Source organism: Ovis aries, chromosome 2 (genome assembly GCF_016772045.2).
Source record: "Ovis aries strain OAR_USU_Benz2616 breed Rambouillet chromosome 2, ARS-UI_Ramb_v3.0, whole genome shotgun sequence".
Taxonomy (NCBI): domain Eukaryota; kingdom Metazoa; phylum Chordata; class Mammalia; order Artiodactyla; family Bovidae; genus Ovis; species Ovis aries.
Genome location: NC_056055.1, coordinates 83778964 through 83800188, shown reverse-complemented (window position 1 = coordinate 83800188; position 21225 = coordinate 83778964). Strand labels below are relative to the sequence as shown.

Below are 21225 nucleotides of genomic sequence, written 5' to 3'. Positions count from 1 at the left end.
TTAGAAATTTTTATATAGTCCAGAGAAGCCTATACATTGGCTTAGGTTCTTTTGCTAGAGGGCCAGCTCCTTTTTCTTTCATGGCTGGTTTATGAGCTTCTGATTTTGCTCCAGGCATTAGTGTCTGGAGAATGAGGAATAAGATGGAATTGCCCCTGACTCCACCTCCCTTACAGAGTATGGTATGAATGTAGATAAATAGATCAGGGATCCCAAATTCGCAACTCAGTTCTGCCACTACTTAGAATGTCTCTTCTTTGTTGTATTTACACATTTTGTTTCCTGCCTGCCTGCAGAGTCAGTGTGTTGTATGTGTCTGGTTGCTCAGCTGTGCCTGAGTCTTTTGCAACCCCATGGACTGTAGCCCACCAGGCACCTCTGTCCATGGGATTCTCCAGGCAAGAATACTGAAGTGGGTTGCCAAACCATTCTCCAGGGTATCTTACCGACCTAGGGATTGAGCCCTAGTCTCCTGCATTGCAGGCCGATTCTTTACCATCTGAGCCACCAGGGAAGCCGTAGTATGCTGTATACATTGTTCAGTATTAATAATCAAATGAGAGAAAAGCTCTTGGGTCCTCTTTCTTCATTTCTGTGTTATATTTCTAAATGAGGTGATGTGATCACTGCCTTGGTGGCCCAAGCTCAATTCATTCATTGAGCAACATGTATCTTTTGAGCAACAACTCTGTGCCAAGTCCTGGTGATTTCTATTGTAGACAAGATAAATGAGAACCTGCCCTGATGGAGACAGATTGTAACCACGTAAACAAATGAGATGATTAGAGATGATGATATTAAGAATGGTATTGAGAATGAAAGAAATCAGGTGATGGGAAACTATTAGTATGCTGCTATTCTTAGTAATTTTAATTTGGTTTATCAGAGGACTTGAAAATAGAAAGATGAGAGTGAGTCAGCCATAGGAAGAGTTGAGTGAAGAACATTCTAGGAAAGAGACATGCAGAGAGGCATGGGATGAGTTTCGCTTGTGCATGGAACAGGACAGACCTGTGGCGGAACTGGAGTGAGTAAGGGGGCCAGTGGGCAGAGGGATAGTCAGAGGCTGTCAGGGTCCTTTAGGGGCTTCATAGATCTTTGAGAAGGAATTTGAATTTTATTTTTCTTTCAGGACTCTACCTTGTTCTTTTTAAAAATTGAAATATAGTTGATTTACAGTGTTTCAAGTTTATATTATATAGGCTCCTCTTGTAGCTCAGTTGGTAAAGAGTCTGCATACAATGCAGGAGACCTGGGTTTGATTCCTGGGTTGGGAAGATCCCCTGGAGAAGGAAATGGCAACCCACTCCAGTATGCTTGCCTGGAGAATCCCATGGAGCCTGGCAGGCTACAGTCTGTGGGGTCTCAAGAGTTGGACACAACTGAGCAACTAAGCACACACTCTTCAGTCTCATTCAACCCAGAAGCACAGTGAAACAAATGACAGGACTAAGCACACAACACAAGTTTATAGCAAACTGATTCAGTTATACATACATATATATGGGCCTCCCCTGATGGCTCAGTGGGTAAAGAATTTGCCTGCAGTGCAGGAGACACAGGAAACATGGGTTCCGTTGTTTAATCAGGATGATCCATGGAGGAAGAAATGGCAACCCACTCCAGTATTCTTGCCTGAAAAATTCTATGGACAGAGGAGCCTGGTGGGCTATAGTCCAAAGGGTCACAAAGAGTCAGACATGACTGAGCGACTAAGCACCCACATATGTATACACACACACACACACACACACACACACACGTATAGTGTATATATATTCTTTTTCAGAAACATTTCCATTATAGGTTATTATAAGATATTGACTATTTCTTATACTATACAGTAGGTCTTGGATGTTTATTAAATTTAGATTTATTCTATGTGCAGTGGAAAACTTTTAAAGAGGTCTAAAGCAGTAGTATGATGTGAGCTTATTAAAGAAGAGAAAGATAAGAGTAACTTCAGCTGTTATGTGAAGAGTTGAATGGCGGGTGTGAAGTGTGAGAGCAGGGAGGCCAGGATGGTCCTGTGTGTGGCTGTGGAAATAGTGGAAGGAATGTGAGGAAAGGAGGCTTTGAAGATTCGACTAGGTTATAGTGGGTCCCAGATAACTGGAGGAGGAGCTTGGATTTGATTTTTGCAGCTATGAGGGAACTTTGTGTATGTGTAAGTTTGTGTGTGAGTGTATGTGTGTTTCTAAGTGTGTGTGTCTGTGAGTTTACGGGTGAGCTTGTGAGTGTGTGAGTCAGTGTGTATGAGTGTGGGGTGCATGTGTGGATTTGTAAGCAGATGTGAGTGTGCATGTGTGTGTGTGTTGTGTGTGTGTGTGTGTTTTTCTCCTGATGCAACTTTTGAGCAGGCCAGCAGCATAAAGAAAAGGCTGGCCTCTATGCTGTAGAGAACAGTCTGGCGGCAGGGAGACTTGCTGGGTGGGTAGTGGAGCTGGATGTGACACAAAGGCCCAGGGGTGCTAACGTGGCCAGCCAGGGAGAAAGACATGACTGAATTGGGCAAGTCCTGTTTGTTTCATTGTGCTTCTGGGTTGAATGAGACTGAAGACTCCTTTAGAGGAGTCACAGTTTCTTCAGATTAGCCCAGTTTGATTGCTAGCTGAGTATTTTACTAGTCTTATTAAAAAAAAAAAAGTATCTAAGTTAAATCTCACTTACATTCATGTGCTTGATTTCTCTGAAAGGAATTACATTAGTGAGCGTTAAGTGGAGTAGTTCTACAGCAGCCCACCCAGGCTTCCCACTCTGTTGCTGGGAGCCGTGCGCACATGCGCTTGGGCACGTGTGCACGCGCGCGCACACGAATCTCTTTTATATTTAAAGTTCTTGATTCCTGAGACACTCACTGTGTTTTTTGTTCCCCCAGGACCTCTTTGAAGATGCTTTGGAAACCCTCTCTGTGTAAGTAGTAACGTAATAAAAAAGTATGTAGTAGATAAAATTGATGGTTTTCTTTTTTAAAAATATATATTTCATTCTCATTTTTTAGAGTATAGTGACTATTGTTGGAAAAACTCAATTCTCTATAATTTAACATTTAGGATGTGATTAAGCTTAGGAAAGGATCTATCCAAAGTTACTGTCAAATACATTTTTTGAGTCAGATTTCTTATAACCTTAAACTAAAATAAAAATTGTTTTCCATCAAATTAAATTTTGTTTATAGCTAACCCTTTTATATCTTACCCATATTTCTTTACATGGTTAGCCTCATATTGTAGATTTTTGCTTTTGGTTTGTACTTAGTTTTATCATAAGCATTTCCTATAAGCCTATATAATTTTCATATGATGTCATATTAGATCAAGTGGAACACTACAGTTTACTTATTCATTTCGCCTTTCTTCGACATTTAGTAAAACTAAGTGGTGAATATTTTAATGTGTATAGTTTTGTTATATTTTTGAATTGTCTCTGAAAGTTTAACTTCACCAATGTAGAATTATTGGCTATAAAAGGGATGACTATTTTCATTGCTCTTTATGTGATATTTCTCAAGTTGCCTTTCTGTACTAGTCAACTCAGGCTGCCATAACAAAATAACATAGGTTGGGTAGCTTAAACAACAGAAATTAATTTTCTCACAGTTTTGGAGCCTGAAAGTGAGAGATCAGGTTGCTAGCGTGGTTTGGTTCTGGTGGGAGCTCTCTGCCTGGTTTACAGATGGTCACCTTCTTATTGTGTCTCCACAGGTAGAGAGAGAGAGAGAGAAAGAGAGAGAGAGAGGGAGGTCTCTAGGGGTTCTTCCTATAAGGGAAGAGGGTCACGAGGACCCCACTCTCAGGATCTGATCTAAATCTAATTATCTCCCAAAGGCCTCATCTCCAAATGCCATCACACTGGGGAATCAGGGCTTCAATATGTGAATTTTGGGGGAATGCAATTCTGAGATGGTTAAATGGCATCACCGACTCGATGGACATGAGCTTCAGCAAGCTTCAGGAGTTAGTGATAGACAGGGAGGCCTGACGTGTTGTAGTCCATGGGGTCACAAAGAGGTGGACACAGTTGAGCGACTGAACTGAGTTCAGTCCACAGCACTTTCAAAAGAATTTTATCTTTTGAATTTTATCTTATTTTAGCTATGAACAATATGTATATGTAGCATCATCATCCTTAGGTATTATTTGAAACCATTTTGCTGCTTAAAAAGTGAAAAGTGTTAGTCGCTCAGTCGTGTCCAACTCTTTGCGACCCTGTGGACTGTAGCCCACCAGCATCCTCTGTCCATGGAATTCTCAAGGCAATAATATTGGAGTGGGAAGCCATTCTCCATAGGAACTTCCTGACCCAGGGATTGAACCTGGGTCTCTTGCATTGCAGGTTCTTTACCGTTTGAGCCATCAGGGAAGCCCTTTGCTACTTTGCTGCTGCTGCTGCTAAGTTGCTTCAGTCGTGCGTGACCCCATAGATGGCAGCCCAACAGGCTCCCCTGTCCCTGGGATTCTCCAGGCAAGAACACTGGAGTGGGTTGCCATTTCCTTCTCCAATGCATGAAAGTGAAAAGTGAAAGTGAAGTCGCTCAGTCGTGTCTGACTCCCAGCGACCCCATGGACAGCAGCCCACCAGCCTCCTCCATCCATGGGATTTTCCAGGCAAGAGTACTGGAGTGGGGTGCCATCGCCTTTTCTTAGTGATACCTAACTGTTTTGTTAAAAATTTTTTTTCTGGGCGTTCTCTCGTGGCCTAATGATTAGGATTCCAGGCCTTCACTACCATGTCCTGGAATTAATCCCTGTTTGGGGAACTGAGATCCCACAAGCCATGTGGTATACCCCTCCCACTCCCAATTTTTTTTCTTATAATCATTGTTTAGTCTGTTGCATTCCCTTATGTATGAATTCTGGTCTTCTCTTGCCTATTTAACTTTTTTCTCACTGTTTCTCGTATATACTTATGAACTTACATATGTATATACACCTTCATCTTTGGTTCTGTTTGCTACAGATACTTTCCCTTAATTGCTATTTTTATGTTAGAGTTGCACATTTTTTATTGTCCAAAAGTTTTTAGTGTTTGTCACTGAATGTATATGTGATTAAAAAGAACTTAATTGTGATTAGGATTTTAAAAAAATAACCTTGCTACTGTGCAATAGTTTCAGATTTACAGAACTATTATGGGCATAGTCTGGAAAGTCCTATACATCCCACACTGGTTTTCTCTATGATTAATTTCTTACATTAGAATGGTACATTTGTCACAATTAATAATCTAATATGGATGTGTTGTTATGGCTAAAGTTGGTACTTTGTTCAGATGTCTTTAGTTTTTAGGTAGTATCCTTTTTCTGTTCTGGGATCTCATTCAGGACTCCACATTATAATTATTTGTCCTATCTCTTTAGCCTACTCGTGATTGTGACAATTTCTCAGACTTCCCTTGGTTTTGATGACCTTGTCAGTTTTGAGACTACTCATTTGTTTTGTGGAATAGCTCTCAATTGAGATTTATCTGTTTTTTTTTTTTTTTTTCTTATGATTAGACTGAGTTCATGTATTTTGGGGAGGTAGACCACAGATGTAAAGTATCATTCTCATCACACTATATCAAATGTACATGTTATCAACCTGGCTTACTCCTGTTGAGGCTAAACTTAATCATTTGGCTGGAGATAGTGTTTGTCAAGTCTTGCCACTGTAAAGTTACTTTTCCTCCCCTTCCCTTTTCATGCTGTACTCTTTGGAAGATAATCGGTGTGTGTAATTTTAAAAATTACTGTTAAGGTGAGTGCATTATTTGCCATCCAGAAATCTTATCTGCTCTGCTGCTGCTGCTCTGCTCTGAGCATTGGCAGGAACTGAGCTTGAGGTGCCTGGTAGACTGAAATCCAGGCGGTAGAAAAGGGTCTGACTATGGGGCTGGTGACTGGCATTCACAGTGGAGGCTTTGCTGTTCCCAGTGAGAAACTGGAACACTGGACACACATCAGAAAGGGGTTCAGGTCTCAGAGATGAAAACAGGTCAGGCTGACGTAATGGATGTGACAGATGGGCAATACACATTAAAACTTGTGTTTCCTTGAATTTTCACTGGTTGCATTAAATTGGCAGCGGCTTTACCTCTGGGTTTGAAAGGCATTGCCAGCAATTTTTAACACTGACTAGTTTTTAAAAAATCAAATTATAGGGAAACAAAAACCTTCTGAACTTGACTTCTGGTTTCCAGTTTTGCATGTAAAGAGCTTGAAGTCACCACTCTGTCCTAACAACAAGTTAAGAGCTTAACAGACTTGAAAAATCCACAATTTATTTTGGAGCCAAAGGAAAGGGGAGGATACAGGGCAGATCGCTACCCCCAATACTAGAGGGTCAGAAGGGCAAATACAGGGAGTGTGGTGTACAGAGCCAAAGCCAGGACTGGAAGACCTCAGCTGTGATGGATGAATTGGTGGAGGCTTAGTGTGGACAACTCTGGGAGTTAAGAACCACAGGGGAACCCTTCATGTGAAGTCCCCTCCCCTCCTAACGTGAGATTTGCCTCTAGAAGCTCTGCCAGATTCCCACAGTAAACAGAGGAGAAAAATCCCTTTGGGCATTCTGCAGGGTAAGGAGAAAAGGAACCATTCTGAAATATACCAGAGTTGACTATTCTTAACAAGGCCTACCCTCAAGGGAGAGTAGTTAACCAGAGTCTAACTGACCTGGGAACTCCAGCCCACTCTGACCATCCTGTCCCATCTGCATGAGAAGAAAAACCGAGAAACACTTGAGAAGTTCCCAGTACAGAGGCACAGGCTCCCGTAAGGACTGTGACCTAATCATAGGAGTGTAGGGTGTTTCCCCTCCCCAGCCCCTCACCACCATGTGACTGCAGGCTGATTTACAGCAGTTCCTTTTATGTACATCATATGTAACCACCAAGAAAGATTACAAGGCAGACCAATAGGCAAAAAACACAGTTTGAAGAGGCAGAGTAAACATCTAAACCAGACATAGCAGGGATGTGGGGGTTTCAAACTACTATGGTGAATATGCTGTGGGCTCTGTGGGTGAATTAGAGAGCTTGCCTGCAGGAACAGATAGGCAGTGTAAACAGAAAGATGAAAGTCATAAGCAAGAACCAGAAAGAAATGCTAGAGATCAAAACACTCTAACAGAAATGAAAGCTGCCTTTGATGGACTTATTAGACTGGACATGGCTGAGAAAAGAATCTCTGAGCTAGAGGCCAGAGCAATATAATCCTGAACAGAATCCTCAAAAACTGAAAGGCAAAGAGAACAGACTGATTAAAAACAGAACAGAATATGCGAGGACTGTAGGACAAGTACAGTAGGTGTTGTATGGGAACACTAGGAGGAAAAGAAAGGAGCAGAAGAATATTTGAAACAATGCTGTTTGATAATTTCCACAATTAATGTTAGACACCAAACCGTAAATCCAGTAAGGTGAGAGAACACTGAATAGGATCAACACCAAAAAATGACCTTTTGATAGATCTATCACCTGCAAACTACAGAGTAGCAAAGATAAATTCCTAAAATAAAAAACACACCTTACCTCCAGGGGAGCAGAGTTAACTTCTCATCAGAAACCAGGCAAGCGAAAGAAAGTGGAGTGAAATATTTGTGTTGAGAGAATAAAACCACCAACCTAGAATTCTGTACTCTGTGAAATTATCTTCAAAAGTAAAGGAGAAATAAAAGCTTTCTCAGGAGAACAAAAATTAAAGCAACTTGTTACCCATAGATCTGCCTTCTGAGAAACATGAAAAGAAGTTCTATATAGAGAGGGAAAATAATATGTAGAACGTCAGATCTACATAAAGAAAAGAAGAACATCAAAAAAGGAATAAGTCAAAGTGAAATAAAACAGTTTTTCATATTCTTAATTGATCTAACAGCAGTTTGTTGAAAATAATACCAACAGTGTATTTGGTTATATATACTTATGTTTATATATATATATACACACAAAAGATATATATATATATATATGCTTGCGTATGCTCACATCTAAGTGAGATGAATGACAACAGTGATACAAGGAATGGGAAGGAGGATAGTATTGTCTTGTTATTATAAGGTACTCACACTGCCTGTGAAGTGGTACAGTATTTTTGAATGTAGACTTAGATTAGATATAAATGTGTATCGCAAACTCTAGGGCAACCACCAAAAAAAAAAAAAAGGAAAAAAAGAAGTAAAGCTGATGTGCTAAGAAAGGAGAGAAAATGGAGCATATGAAATGTTCAATCAAAACAATATAAGGCAGAAAAAGAGTGGAAGACAAGAATAGGAACAAAAAGTGAGGGCAAGAAATAAAAATAGTGATGAACATGGTAGATGCTAATCCAGCTTTATCAATAATCACTTTGAATGTCGGTGGTCTCAATTTACCAATTAAAAGACATTAGAGTAGATCAAAAAGTATGGTCCAACTATATGTTGTTTACAACAAAACCCATTTTAAATAAAAGACATATATAGAATAACAGTAAATTGAGAAACAATGTACCATGCTAACAGTAATCATCAGAAAGTAGGAGCAGCTGTACTAATTTTGGACAGAGCAGACTTTAAAGTAAGGAAAGTTATCAGGAATAAAGAAAGGCATTAGCTAATGATAGAGAGGCCAGTCTCCCAAGAAGGCATAACAGTTCTTAATGTGTAGATACCTAGCAACAGAGCATCAAACTACATGAAGCAAAAATAGAATTATTATACAAGGAGAAATAGATGATTTCATTACCATCATTGGTGACTTCAACTCCCCTTTTCAGAAATACACCCAGCAGGCAGAAAATTTTAGCTGAACTAAAAAAAAGAAAACCCTGAACTTAACCCAACTGAAGTTAATTTAGATCCCTATCTCATGCCAACCCCTACGTTGCCAGCACATTATTCCAACACTGTTTGCTAAGTCTGTGAGTAAAAGAATATGTATGATGCCTCCTCTATCAAATAATAAGCTCATTAAACTAATAACTCTCTGTTTCCGGGCGCTTTCTGTTTTGGTCCTTTGATCTATGTGTCTTTGTGTTTGCACAAAACTATTCCATCTGCTTTAGATGTTTCAATATTAGTATGACTGGTTCTCAGGAGAATAGCCTCCAAAAATGACTCCTGTGACAGAGATGTTTTTGATTCGTGACTATCAGAAACCCACGGTGAACTCTGAAAATGTGAAATTCTTGGAAAATTTGTATGTCTTAGCTTCTTTTATCTGTCAACCATATATTATGTTTTTCCCTCTCATCTTGAAAACAATCCTTTTTAAATGCTACCTCACTTTCTGATTATCTAACATTTTCTTTTCCATTCATTGCCTCTTTCAGCCTGTCTTCAGCTGTTGCCAGCATTTTTTGCTGTTGTTGTAGTTTTGTATTGGGGTGTAGCCATTTAACAATGTAATAGTTTCAGGTGAACAGGGAAGAGACACAGCCATAATATATACATGTATTCATTCTCTGCCATACCAGTATTTTTTTTTACTTCCAAATTTAACTTCCCTGTCAGCCAGTCTTGTTCAGTTTAGCAAACCCAAAGGCTTATCCGTTCTAGAACTTGCCTTGTTCTTTCAGGTTTCGGATGTGCATTATTACTGGTGACACCTTAGACTGTTCCTTAAACGGTTTTGTGTTTCCTTTTTGGTGTTGCCAAAATGTCCTTGGTATGCACTTCTCTCACCTTGGTGTAACAACACATAATAGTAACATTTCGCCTAATAGAGAACCTTCCCTATTTGAAGTAGAGTCCCATTCCAAAAAGGGTAGCCAAAGTAGATCTTCATGCCCATGCTCTAAAAATCTTGCCCTTATAGGAGAGACTTCCATCTGGAGTCTGTTTACAATGAATGTTAATAGACTTATGCTTTTTCGTATAATTTTGCTGGAGTTCTAGGAGGTATGGTGAGAAGGTGGTTTTATATTTATTGATAGTAATATACTATTACTATATATAACAGATATAGTTATTTGTTGATAGTAGCAAAAAATGGCAGAGAAAGAAGAAAGTAAATATGATGTACAGTCATAGGACTCCAAAGCACAGCAGTGTGGTTTTACATTGCTCAGGTACACACGCTGAGATGTACCTTTCTGGAGAGTCAACCCCTTGGACTTGACAATGAACTTGATTACCAGTGTCAGCTTCATTTACTACCTGGGGGACCTGTTGGGACAGTTTCACTGAGTCTCAGTTTCTTCAGGTGCTCACAGATTTATTGAGGAGATAAAATGAAATTCAATTTAAATATTATAATGGGTATAAACAAATAGTAGGCTCTCAGTAAATATCAGCACTTTACTGCTCCCCGACCCTGGTCACTGTCAATCTCCACTGAGAAAGTCATGTTAATAATGCTGTCTCTGAGACACTGGAAAAACTTATATTATATCTAGCATATTCTATTTAAGAGGATAGAAACTTGTGTCATATATGTAAGAAAATTTCAAAATGACTAAAAATGTTTCCAGATAACATTTGAAAGTCAGTAGGTTGTACTTTGGGCTTCCCTGGTAGCTCAGACTGTAAAGAATTTGCCTGGAACTCAATCCCTGAGTCGGGAAGATCCCCTGGAAGGTGAAGTCGTGCCCAACTCTTTGCAACCCCATGGATAGTAGCCTGCACCAAGCTCCTCCGTCCATGGGATTTTCAAGGCATGAGTACTGGAGTGAGTTGCCATTTCCTTTTCCAGGATATCTTCCCAACCCAGGGATCGAACCCAGGTCTCTCACATTGTAGACAGACGGTTTACCATCTGAGCCACCAGGGAAGGATACACAAGTCAGAGTCGGGAAGATCCCCTGGAAGAGGGAATGGCAACCCAATCCAGTATTCTTGCCTGGAGAATCCCGTGGACAGAAGAATCTGGCGGGCTACAGTCCAGGGCTTTGCAAAGAGCTGGACACGACCGAGTGAGTAACACTTTAACTTTCACTTCGGATTCCCAGGTAGCTCAGTGTTACAGAGTCCGCCTGCCACTGCAGAAGACATAGGCGACGCAGGAGACTGAGGGACTGAGCACACGCATGCTTTATTTACAGGGAGAGCTCTCTTGGATGTTTCTCTGTATTCCATAACATAGAGTGTGATGTTCCTGTACCATCTCTCCTGAGTTATTGACCCTTTCCGAAATTGGAAATATTGCTGAAGAAATCTGTTTTTCTATATTTTTCTTTTAACCTATTCTGTATGTTTTCTCTGTGATTACAAGTATATGTTAATTGTAAAAAATTCTTAACTGGTTTTTCTGTGAACTGTTATTTTGTCCTAGTTTCCGGGTTTTCCAACACTTATCTCTGATTCCCTCTTCAGTTTATATGCCATGACATTTCTTTTGTGATCTGTTAGCTGCTAAACTTGGTAGAGCTCTTTTTCCTTATGCTGATCAAACTACATATTTTGGTTTTATATGCAGATAGCAATGCTTCAGCCTTGCTGTAGGAGAGTGTGGTCCTCTTGCCAACCTGGTGATTAATTTCTTCCTGTGAATATTTTCTTCTGAATTTGTAATGAAAAGGTGCAAGTGAACAGATGAGGAGGGGCTTCAAGTGTTTCCACTAAAGAAAACTTATCTCCTACTCTCCTTTTCTGCTTAGTTAATTCACTACCACAGATGTAGTCTTTCCTAGTTCTGGATCTTTGTGGTAACAATTGTAATAACAACCGTGCTATTTTGGAAAGTTGTTAGATTTGATAGCTGGTAGATCGTACAAACATCTCTAACATTTAGAACTGGAAGGGAAATTATATATATTAAAAAATTAAGCAGTGGCACATTGAACATGTCCTTTCTGAAGATTAAAATTGCTTATGAAGTTTCTGACTTATTTGCATAGGAGGTCATCTCTTAGGGAGGAGCCGAACTTTAGTCCCATGTAATGGTCAATAGAATTTTGCTAGAAGGTTAGCTCTGCCATAGCCTCTGGCTTCTTGATTTAACAATTCCATGCTGGTGTATGCTTCTTGGTGCCCTGAAGACTGGGTATTCTTCATGCCCAGGACTACTACTGTATCTGACAATGTAGTGGTGGGTGTAAGTAAAGTCTGTTCATAAATTAACTGTGATATTGATTTTGAGTGGCCTCAGCCTGTAGTGGCTTGAAGCAGGGTTTCTGTTTCTGGCCAGATTGAAGTCAGCTTATGGCAGACAAGGCTCTGGCCCTTTGGCTTTGTGTAAAAAGAATTCTCACAAAGATGGAAAGGAGTGAAACAAGTAAAGTGTTTATTAGGAGGAAAGACTACAGTATGTGTGGATAGACACACGGGCAGACAGAGAGAGCCATGTCCTCGTGGTAGTTTGAATCACTTTTATGGGGCATTTCTTCCAGCTTTTCTTTGGCCAGTCATTTTGCTTTGCCTTGTTCTGAGTTCATATCTGGTATATCTCAGGATCCTCCCATGTGCGCATGCATCTCTCAGTCAAGATGGATTCCAGCGAAGAGGCCTATGGGTGGCCTTGGCATCACTCTCTGTTTGGCCTCCAAGGAGCTTTCTAGGTCTCCTTGACTTTGAGAATAAGAAATATGTGGCCTCTTATCTCTTATCTGGGTAAACCCAGCCTTCTGTCCTGCATTCGAGAATTGACATTGAATATCAAGAATATACAAAAATATTGATATTTTCGAGTTCCTGTCCACAGGGAATGAACTCCAGTTGCTCACTCTGGGCAGGGGTGGGGAGGTTCTGTCTACCTCCTGCCTCAATATGACATGTGAAGAGTAAGTAAAATGTTCCAGGGGTTCCAAAGAGAGCTGTTTTCCGATTGGAAGGTTGGAGCGACTTGCATTGGTTTTGAGTTTTGAGTGCTACAAGGGTTACCTGGGGCCCTGTGGACATAAGCAGATTTGGGTCACCCAGGATCCTGGCCTCCATGGAGTGAGGAGAGTAGACTAACCACTTGGACTCAAGTGACTTGGGAGTGTTTAACCTCTTTCTTATGTAACCTACAGTTGGCAGTGGCCCCAAAATCTAATTAATTGGAGGAACTGGTTGGGTACTAGAAAATCAAGATTTTCTTAGATAGTTTAGAGAAGTTAGAGAGACATCAAATTTGTGTGCCAAGACTGTTGGAACAGATGCAAGTTTAACATGTTTTCAGCAGTGTTCTCTTATATTCTATAGCACTTTGTTAAAATTTTGACTTTATCCTTATATAGGAATTTGTAGGTGTTTTGAGTCTGGAGGCAGTGTGAGTGCGGTGGGATGTATGTGTTCACGTGCAGCAGCTATGGTGAATTTGCTCTTACCTCTAGAATTTGAAAGAGGCAGATGTTTTTAGCCAGGTGCTAAAATGGTTACAATAGAAATAAAAATATTTTGTAGCCTAGCATGTCTCAGGGACTTCCTTCTTCTACACACCTTCTCTTTAGAATCACAAATTGTAAATTAGAATGAGATAAAGCTTTTAAGGCAACCTGGTGGGCTCCATCAGTTTAGATCAGGTAATAATGATGCAATATGTTGGTCTGTTTTAAGGTTATTAAAGGTTGAAGTTTGGTGAATGATAGTTGGAAAACATTTAGTTAATATTTTCTTCATAGTGGTTAAATTATAACTAGTATAACTTCAGGCCGAGTTAGATTTATTTTCATTTTTCTGTGATCTTTTCTTTGACCCAACTTCCCTGTCTAGATAATCCAAGTGTTGCTTAGGTTTGGAGGGGCCTCCCTACCCACACTTCACCTGATTTTTCTTAACCAAGGTTGTTCTTTAATTATTTTATTGGATCTAAAATGCCGTTGACATTGTATATACCACTAAGGAAGGAAAAAACAGTGGAGAATTTTATAGGTGACCTTGCATAAGAGAAGGGAAAAATAAAATTGTTATATAAGAAGACACAGTAAGAAAATATGTGTAGTTCAATCTTGGTACTAGGTAAGGAGGGGAAAATAATTCTCTTGAGATTCTGTGCCCTGGAACTTTTAAAAATAGCTCTATTGCATTATAAATTTATATCCCATAAAATCTTTTATATTTACAGTTCATTGAAGTTTATTATATTTGTAGAACTATGTACAACCATCATTACAATTAAATTAAAAAAAAAATCATCATCCAGAAAAGAAACCCTGTGCCCCTTTAGAGTCTTTGCCTTTCTTACTCCCACTCCTAGGCAACCACTAATCTAATTTCTGCTTATAGATTTGTCTCTATAGATATTGCATAAAAATAGGATCATTCACTATTTGTTCCTTTGTGTCTTAAAGTTTGAAGTTTATCTATGTTGTAGCAGGTATCAGTACTTCATTCATTCTCTTTTATGGCTGAATAATACTCAACTGTGTGGATATACCACATTTTGTCTGTCCATTCATAAGTTGATAAACATTCGGGTTGTTTCCAGTTTTTGGCTGTTATGAATAATGCTGCTCTGCACAACTGTATCCAGTTTGTTGTTTGGACACCTGTTTGCAGTTCTCTGGTACACATGCCTAGGAGTAGAGCTGATGGACTTCATGGGAAGCCTGTGTTTATCTTTTCAACACTCTCAGAATTTCAGTCACAAGCTCGTTTGTAGTCTGAATATTGGATACCAGTGTGGCCCAAACACCTTCAAGCAGGTCATAAATCATGTGTTATAAGTCAATGGAATATAGAAAATGGAAATAAATTTCACTAAAAAGCCCAGAGTGTGCAATATCCCCAGGTGTCTTTTTCCTGCACTGAATTGCTTCTCTGTGTATTTTCTTTTGTACGATTAGGGCTTCTTTAGTGGCTTGCTTTTGTAGTGGGACCTTCCAAAACAGGAAGTTCTTTGTATAAGGCTACTAGGGGACGGAGTTTTTGTCCATATTTTAAGCTAAGGCTTGTATATTCTATTGGGTTGGCCAAAAAGTTTGTTTGGGCTTTTGTGTCTGTTATGGAAAAGCCCATGAACTTTTTGTTCAATCCAGTATGAATACTCCTTTTCACTCTAAGGAGGAGTGACAGGATTTCCTAGCTTAAAGGGAATCTTAGTGATCCTTTGGGCTAGTTGTCTCATCTTACCAAGGAGGCCCAGGGAAGAGGTAGGAGACTTGGCAGTGTTGGTGGCAAAATGAATGGAAAATGGCCTGTGATCCCTTATGAACAGGGCCTTTGTCCTTGTGATTGCCCTTTTGCAGGCTCAGGAGCCTCTATCATTCAACCCCAGGTAGACACCCAAGATACGTCTGCAAGTCAGAGAAGCCCTGTTCCCAGTACTGACTTCCTTACCTCCTCCATCAGTGACCTTCTGGACGTGACTACTCCTCTGTCTGGCACTATCTTATTAGTTGGAATGGGAAATAGGCCCCATCCTTGCCTATTTGATCACTCACTTGGATATTTCACAAACACCTTAATTTAGGGCTTCCCTGGTAGCTCAGAGGTTAAAGCGTCTGCCTGCAATGTGGGAGACCTGGGTTCTATCCCTGGGTCGGGAATGAAGGAAATGGCAACCCGCTCCACTATTCTTGCCTGGAGAATCCCATTGACGGAGGAGCCTGGTAGGCTACAGTCCACGGGGTCACAAAGAGTGGGACCCGACTGAGCGACTTCACTTCACTTCACTTAATTTATGTGTTCCAAACTGAACTCTTGACAGCCACCTCCCTCATCCCTCAGAAACCTTTTCCCCCCCCTGTCTTCTCCATCTTTGTAAATGTCTCCACTCACTTGCTCAGAGCAGATGCCTGGCGGACAGCTTCGATTCCTTCCCTTTTCTTTAACTTCCTTCTACCAGGTCTGATGATTTCTACCTCCCACATTTATTTCCCATCTGTTCACCTTCTCTCTCTCTTTCCTCTGTTACAGTTTGAGGTACTGTCGGGTTTGCCTGGGTTACTTAAAGAGCCCCGCCCCCCACCATGTGTTTTCTTGTTTCCTTTGTTCTCTGGTCTTACACCCTCCCAACTGTATCCCATTCATTCTCCATGTAGCAGCCAACGTTTCCTGATTTAAAATTTTAATACAGCAAATTTCAAACATATGTAAAAAATAGGGAGGATGGTCAACTGAGCTCTTATGTACTCACCACTTACCTTCAACAGTTGTTAACTCAAGGCCAATCTTATCTCATCTGTGATCTACCTCTAAATATTTCAGTATGCACTTCCTGAAAACAAAGATGTACTCTTACTTAATTACCATTCAGGTATCAAGGTCAGGAAATTGCACTGAAACAGAACTATTATCTAATCTATAAGCCTTTTATGGCATTGTTGTATCTGTATTTTAGTATGCATATAAAAGATAGGTCTTTTTAAAAAAAATCGCAAGGCTGTTGTCATACCTAAAATAAATGAACGACATTCATCAAATATCCTGTCAGTGTTCCAATATCCCCAGTGTCTCATAATTTATTAACAGCAGGTTCGTTTGAATCAGGACAGAGTGATCCTTTTAGAAATTCAATTGAATGATGTCATTTTTCTGCTTAGAATCTGGGCGTGAGTTTGCTTGTCTCTTAGGGTGAAGATTCTCAGTCTACCGTAGCCCACAAGGCTTGAGATCAAGGTCAGGTCCCCACACGCTGCCTCCACTTGGTCAACTTGCACCCTCATTGTCTGCCTTGAGCCGGAAGCCTCTTTCAAGCTAGATCTTTGCTGCCCTAGATTTGTATCTCTGACGTCTCTGACCAGAGCAACTTGCTGCCACTCCTCCCAGTTTCTTCCTGGTCATCCTCAGCTCTCAGATGCTCTGTCCTCCCACTGTGCCTAATGACTCCACCTGAGTAGGTTACTCCTCCTTCATTCCTCTGTCCTGGCAACCTGTTTGTTCCTCCCACTCTATTTCTCATATTTTGTAGCTTTTTTTTTTTCACTTGTTTTCTGACCACCTGTTTCTCTGAACTCTTTAAGTTCCATCATGGTACATCCTGTACCCAAGCACAATGCTTGGTCTATAGCAGAAACTCAATATATATTTGTCAAATTAATAAGTTTGAAAAAAAGTTTGTTGAATTAATGTACTAATCAAAAACCATAGATGAATATTCAAAGTAAACTGCAAGGATTTGCAATGCGTTTAAAAACGTCTAGCCATCATTTTTTGAGAACTTAGGAAGTATCGGGCACAATAATATTGCTGTGATTGTTCAAAAGGAGAATGAGTTAAAGGATCTTTTAGGATGTGTTTTTTTTCTTCCTTCATTTTAATGATGATTACAGCTGGTTGTGTTAATCAACCCATCCATGCATGATTAGGTAATGTCCAGTAGTTTGGGCGTAGTGAGCACTATACAGGATTGTCAGCGACTCCGTTGCAGTTTCTCAACTCTGGGGTGACTGCATTTCCATCTGAAGTTTATGGAAATGAGCTGTCAGACTCCTAGGGAGATATAGTGAGCTTCACTGCCTTTGTTCACTTTCTGTTATTTTTTATCTGCCCTGTTTTCTGATATGTTTATCCATCTTGGTAAAAATAGCAACCTAAAATAAGTAATAACACACTGTAAAAGCAGGGAGCTTTGCCTTTTGTATGTGTCAAATTCCTCCACGGTTTATGTTTTGAAAATTCATCAGTGTCCCTGGTTCTCCCTCTTTCCTCTTCTTCCTACCCTCCCTTTTGTGCCATCATGTTTGTAGACCATTGTATCTAGAACTCCTCAGAGATGGAGTGATGTTTGCGTTAAGCACATTTGTAAATCATGAGTGGTTCAGGATTGTGTATCATACACATTTGATAAACAGTCTGAAGATTTAGCCACTAACAAATCTAAAGGCCTCTGGAATTACTTAACACTGAAGAGGTATTTGGGGATTTACGTGTGATTTTTATTTTCATATAAAGTAATTTCCATGTTATCTGTTTTATTTTTATTGTGCAGAGTGAAAGTATTCAAGCCAGCAAGGAGTATTTTTTTTAAAATCACCTATAAGCAGAGAATGATCTCAAAATGTGTTAAAGCTCCATGTAGTTCTGGTAAAATAGCATTTTTAGGGGTATAGGCATAGCTTTTGTCTCCCCTCTGGCAATGCAGTTACAAGCTTTTAATTTCTATTTATTTTGTCAGTAAAGAAAATTTCCTGTGAAATTTTCACAGTCAAGGCACCTTGACTTAGCTTTTATGCAGTTAAAAAAAAAGTGTGTGTGTATAAACTTCTGTCTGTCAGATCTCCCTACTGATTTAAGAGATTCTTTGTCATTAAAAATTTCTGGCCCCAATTTAAAAGAAATTTTCCCAACAATATGTTGTTTGCTTTGATTAAAATAATGCTATGGTAGTTGATACCAGGAAGTTAATTCTGTGATTGCCTACTTAAAGCATATGTATTTTGAAATAGCATTCTCATTGTCTGGTAGTATTTTATCGTTCAGCTCCATGGATGGAGCCTCTATTCTCAGTAGAACTTACTAAAATAATATAAGGATGCCTTTTTAGATAATTCAGTATAAGTAAAAATATTATTTTTCATATGTATTTTTCACTCATGAAATAATTTGTTTGAAAGCATTTTGTAAAACTGCAAAGAATAAACCAAATGTAATATAATTTTTATACCAATTACTTAATGTACAATGTCATATAGGGAACATTTTCTAAAACCACAATTCCTTACAAAGTGCAAGAAACTTTGCTATAGCTATTTTCGTAGCAGTCTTAGGATGACTGCTTTAAGATATAAAATGTTTAAAAAAATTCAGAGAAAAACAGAAAAGACTTTGTGAAATTTTTGAGACATGACTGACTGTGATCCTTGACCATTTCCCTGTCCTGAGACCCACCTCATCAGACTGGGGACAGGGTGAGTATCCTCCTTTGCGTGGTTTAACAAATGTTTGTTGAGCTCTTTTTCTTTAACAGGCATTGATTTAGTCCGTGGGGAGAGACTTTGCAAAGGGAGCGTGGGTGCAGGAAGGGGAACCCTTTCCAGGACCCAAAAGGGAGCACTTGTCTAACAGCTGGAAATGAATTGTCCGAGGAGATACATACGCTGACAAAGCAAGAGATTTTACTGGAAAGGGGTGCCCAGGTGAAGAACGGGAGGGTAAGGGAACCTAGGAGGATTGCTCTGCCACTTGGCTCACAGTCTCAGCTTTTATGGTGATAGGATTAGTTTCTGCGTTGTTTTTGGCCAGTTATTCTGACTCAGGGTCCTACCTGGTGGCTCACACATTGCTCAGCCCAGATGGATTCCAGCAAGAATAATTCTGGGAGATGGTAGGACACATGGTGTTTCCTTTTGACTTTTCCCAACCTCTCCCAGTTGATGGTGGCTGGTTAGTTCCTTACCGGGACCGCCTGTGGTAAAATAACTCCTGCACGTGGTTACTGTGGTGCCTGGCCATGGTGGGTGGTTTCAGGCAGTGTGCTTCCCCTAACAGGTGGGGGTCTCTGGGAAGTCTCCAGTCTCCCCGCTTCAACACTTGGATTCCAGCCAAGTCTCAATGTTGATGCTGGTCCAGGGGAGAATGGGTGGAGGGACAGTGGTTGGAGGATTTATGGCTTTGCATGGGTTCTTAATAACAAAGAAAATAAATTGGAGATTTTATTGTTTAAGTAGTAAAAGCAAATGAGGGTAAATCATTCTATGTTCTTTGGGTTGGAAATTATTTTTTAAGCTTGACACCAGCAGGAAAAAACATGACAGTTTTGACCGTTTTGACCAAATCCTCATATTCAGTTAAAAGAGAATTAGCTGGAAAAAACCTTCAACATAAAGAAACAGAGTTTAATTACTTTACAATATTGTAGTGGTTTTTGCCATACACTGACATGAATCAAAATAAGTTAATTAAAAAAAAAAGAAATAAACATGCATTGTTATTTTTTAAAAAAGACTTTATACAAAAAAAAAAAGTTCAGGAAAGTGAATGCTTTGATGGAAAAATTGGAGAAAACAAAACCAAAGAGAAGAGATGTAGGTCAGTAAGGCTGCTGGATTTGTTGCATTCCTGGGCTCACGGCCCCTTCTTCCAACTTCAAAGCCAGCAGCATCGTCTTTTCAAATCACTGTCTCCATGGTCACATCACCTTGTGCCTTTTGTGTAAAATGCCTTTCTATTTCCCTGTTATAAGAATACCTGTGATTGTATTTAGGAACCAAACCAAATAATCTAGGATAATCTCCCCATTTTATGATGAATCTCTTTGCTCGTTTAAGGTAACATTCATAGATTCCATGGATTGAAACTTGGTAATTCTGGGGTGAAATGGCAACCCACTCCAATATTCTTGCCTGGAGAATCCCATGGACAGAGGAACCTTGTGGGCTACAGTCCATGGGGTTGCAAGAGTTGGACATCGACTGAGCGACTTCCACTACATTCACTACTAGTCAGCCTAACCACGGCTAAAAATAGTGGAATATATATGTATATATAAATATACACACATATGCATATATATACACACACATACATACATACATATTGTGTTTGCGATTTGTTATCTCTGCGTGGTGGAATTACAGAGTACTTATAATTTCAAAATATCCCCTTTATGACCTTTTTGCACTGTCAAAATATTTTTATGGGATATGTTTTATTAATGATCAGAAAAAAATAGAGTTACTTTCATTTTGGGAAAGGGACTTTTAAAAAATAGGATTTATTTTTTAGAACAGTTTTAGATTTACAGAAAAGTTGAGAGTTCCCATCTACTGTATACCCAGTTTTCCCTATTATTAACATCTTACATTAGTGTCATAATTTATTGCTATTAATTAACCAACATTAATACATCATCACTAACAAAAGTCCATACTTTTTTCAGATTTACTAAGTTTTTACCTAATTGGTTATGTCAGTTTCTCAGACTGTGTCTTCTTTTTGATGACCTTGATGCTTTTGAGGAATTCGAGGCAGATACTTTGTAGGATGTCCTTATATTGAAATTTGTCTGGTGTTTTTCTCATGGTAAGACTGGAGTTATGAATTTGGGGAGGAAGACCACAGATATAAAATACCATTTTCATCACATCATATTCAGTCAGAATGATTTATCACTGTTCACTGTTGATGTTGACCTTGATCATGTGGAGAATTTTCACAAATTATTTGGATATTTGGTGGTGTTTTTTTTTTCTGTTAGATTACATCAATATCGTTAAATTAAAAAAAAATCCATGTCAAATTATTTCCAGTATTCTCAAGGTAATCTTTTAGCCTTTATGAGATTCAGAACATGGCTGAGTTAATTTTAGCTTGAAGATTTCTTTTCTTTTTTAATTTTAATTTTTAATTGATATATAGTTGATTTACAATGTGTCAGATGTACAGCAAAATTATTCAGTTTTACATACATGTATTCTGAAAGAGATGGGAATACCAGACCAACTGACCTGCCTCTTGAGAAACCTAT

General features: G+C 39.3%; 1 protein-coding gene across 2 annotated transcripts in view; it reads left to right on the top strand.

Annotated features, from left to right (window-relative positions):
- The window catches only part of TTC39B (tetratricopeptide repeat domain 39B), a 153981-nt gene that overhangs the window by 45172 nt on the left and 87584 nt on the right, over positions 1-21225 (top strand). The window contains exon 2 of one of the 2 annotated variants that reach the window (XM_060409504.1): positions 2879-2913. The exons of the other annotated variant lie outside the window; for it this stretch is intronic. Within the exon in view, the coding sequence (XP_060265487.1) occupies positions 2879-2913 (35 nt within the window). The remainder of the gene's footprint in view (positions 1-2878; positions 2914-21225) is intronic. 2 annotated transcript variants of the gene reach the window in all.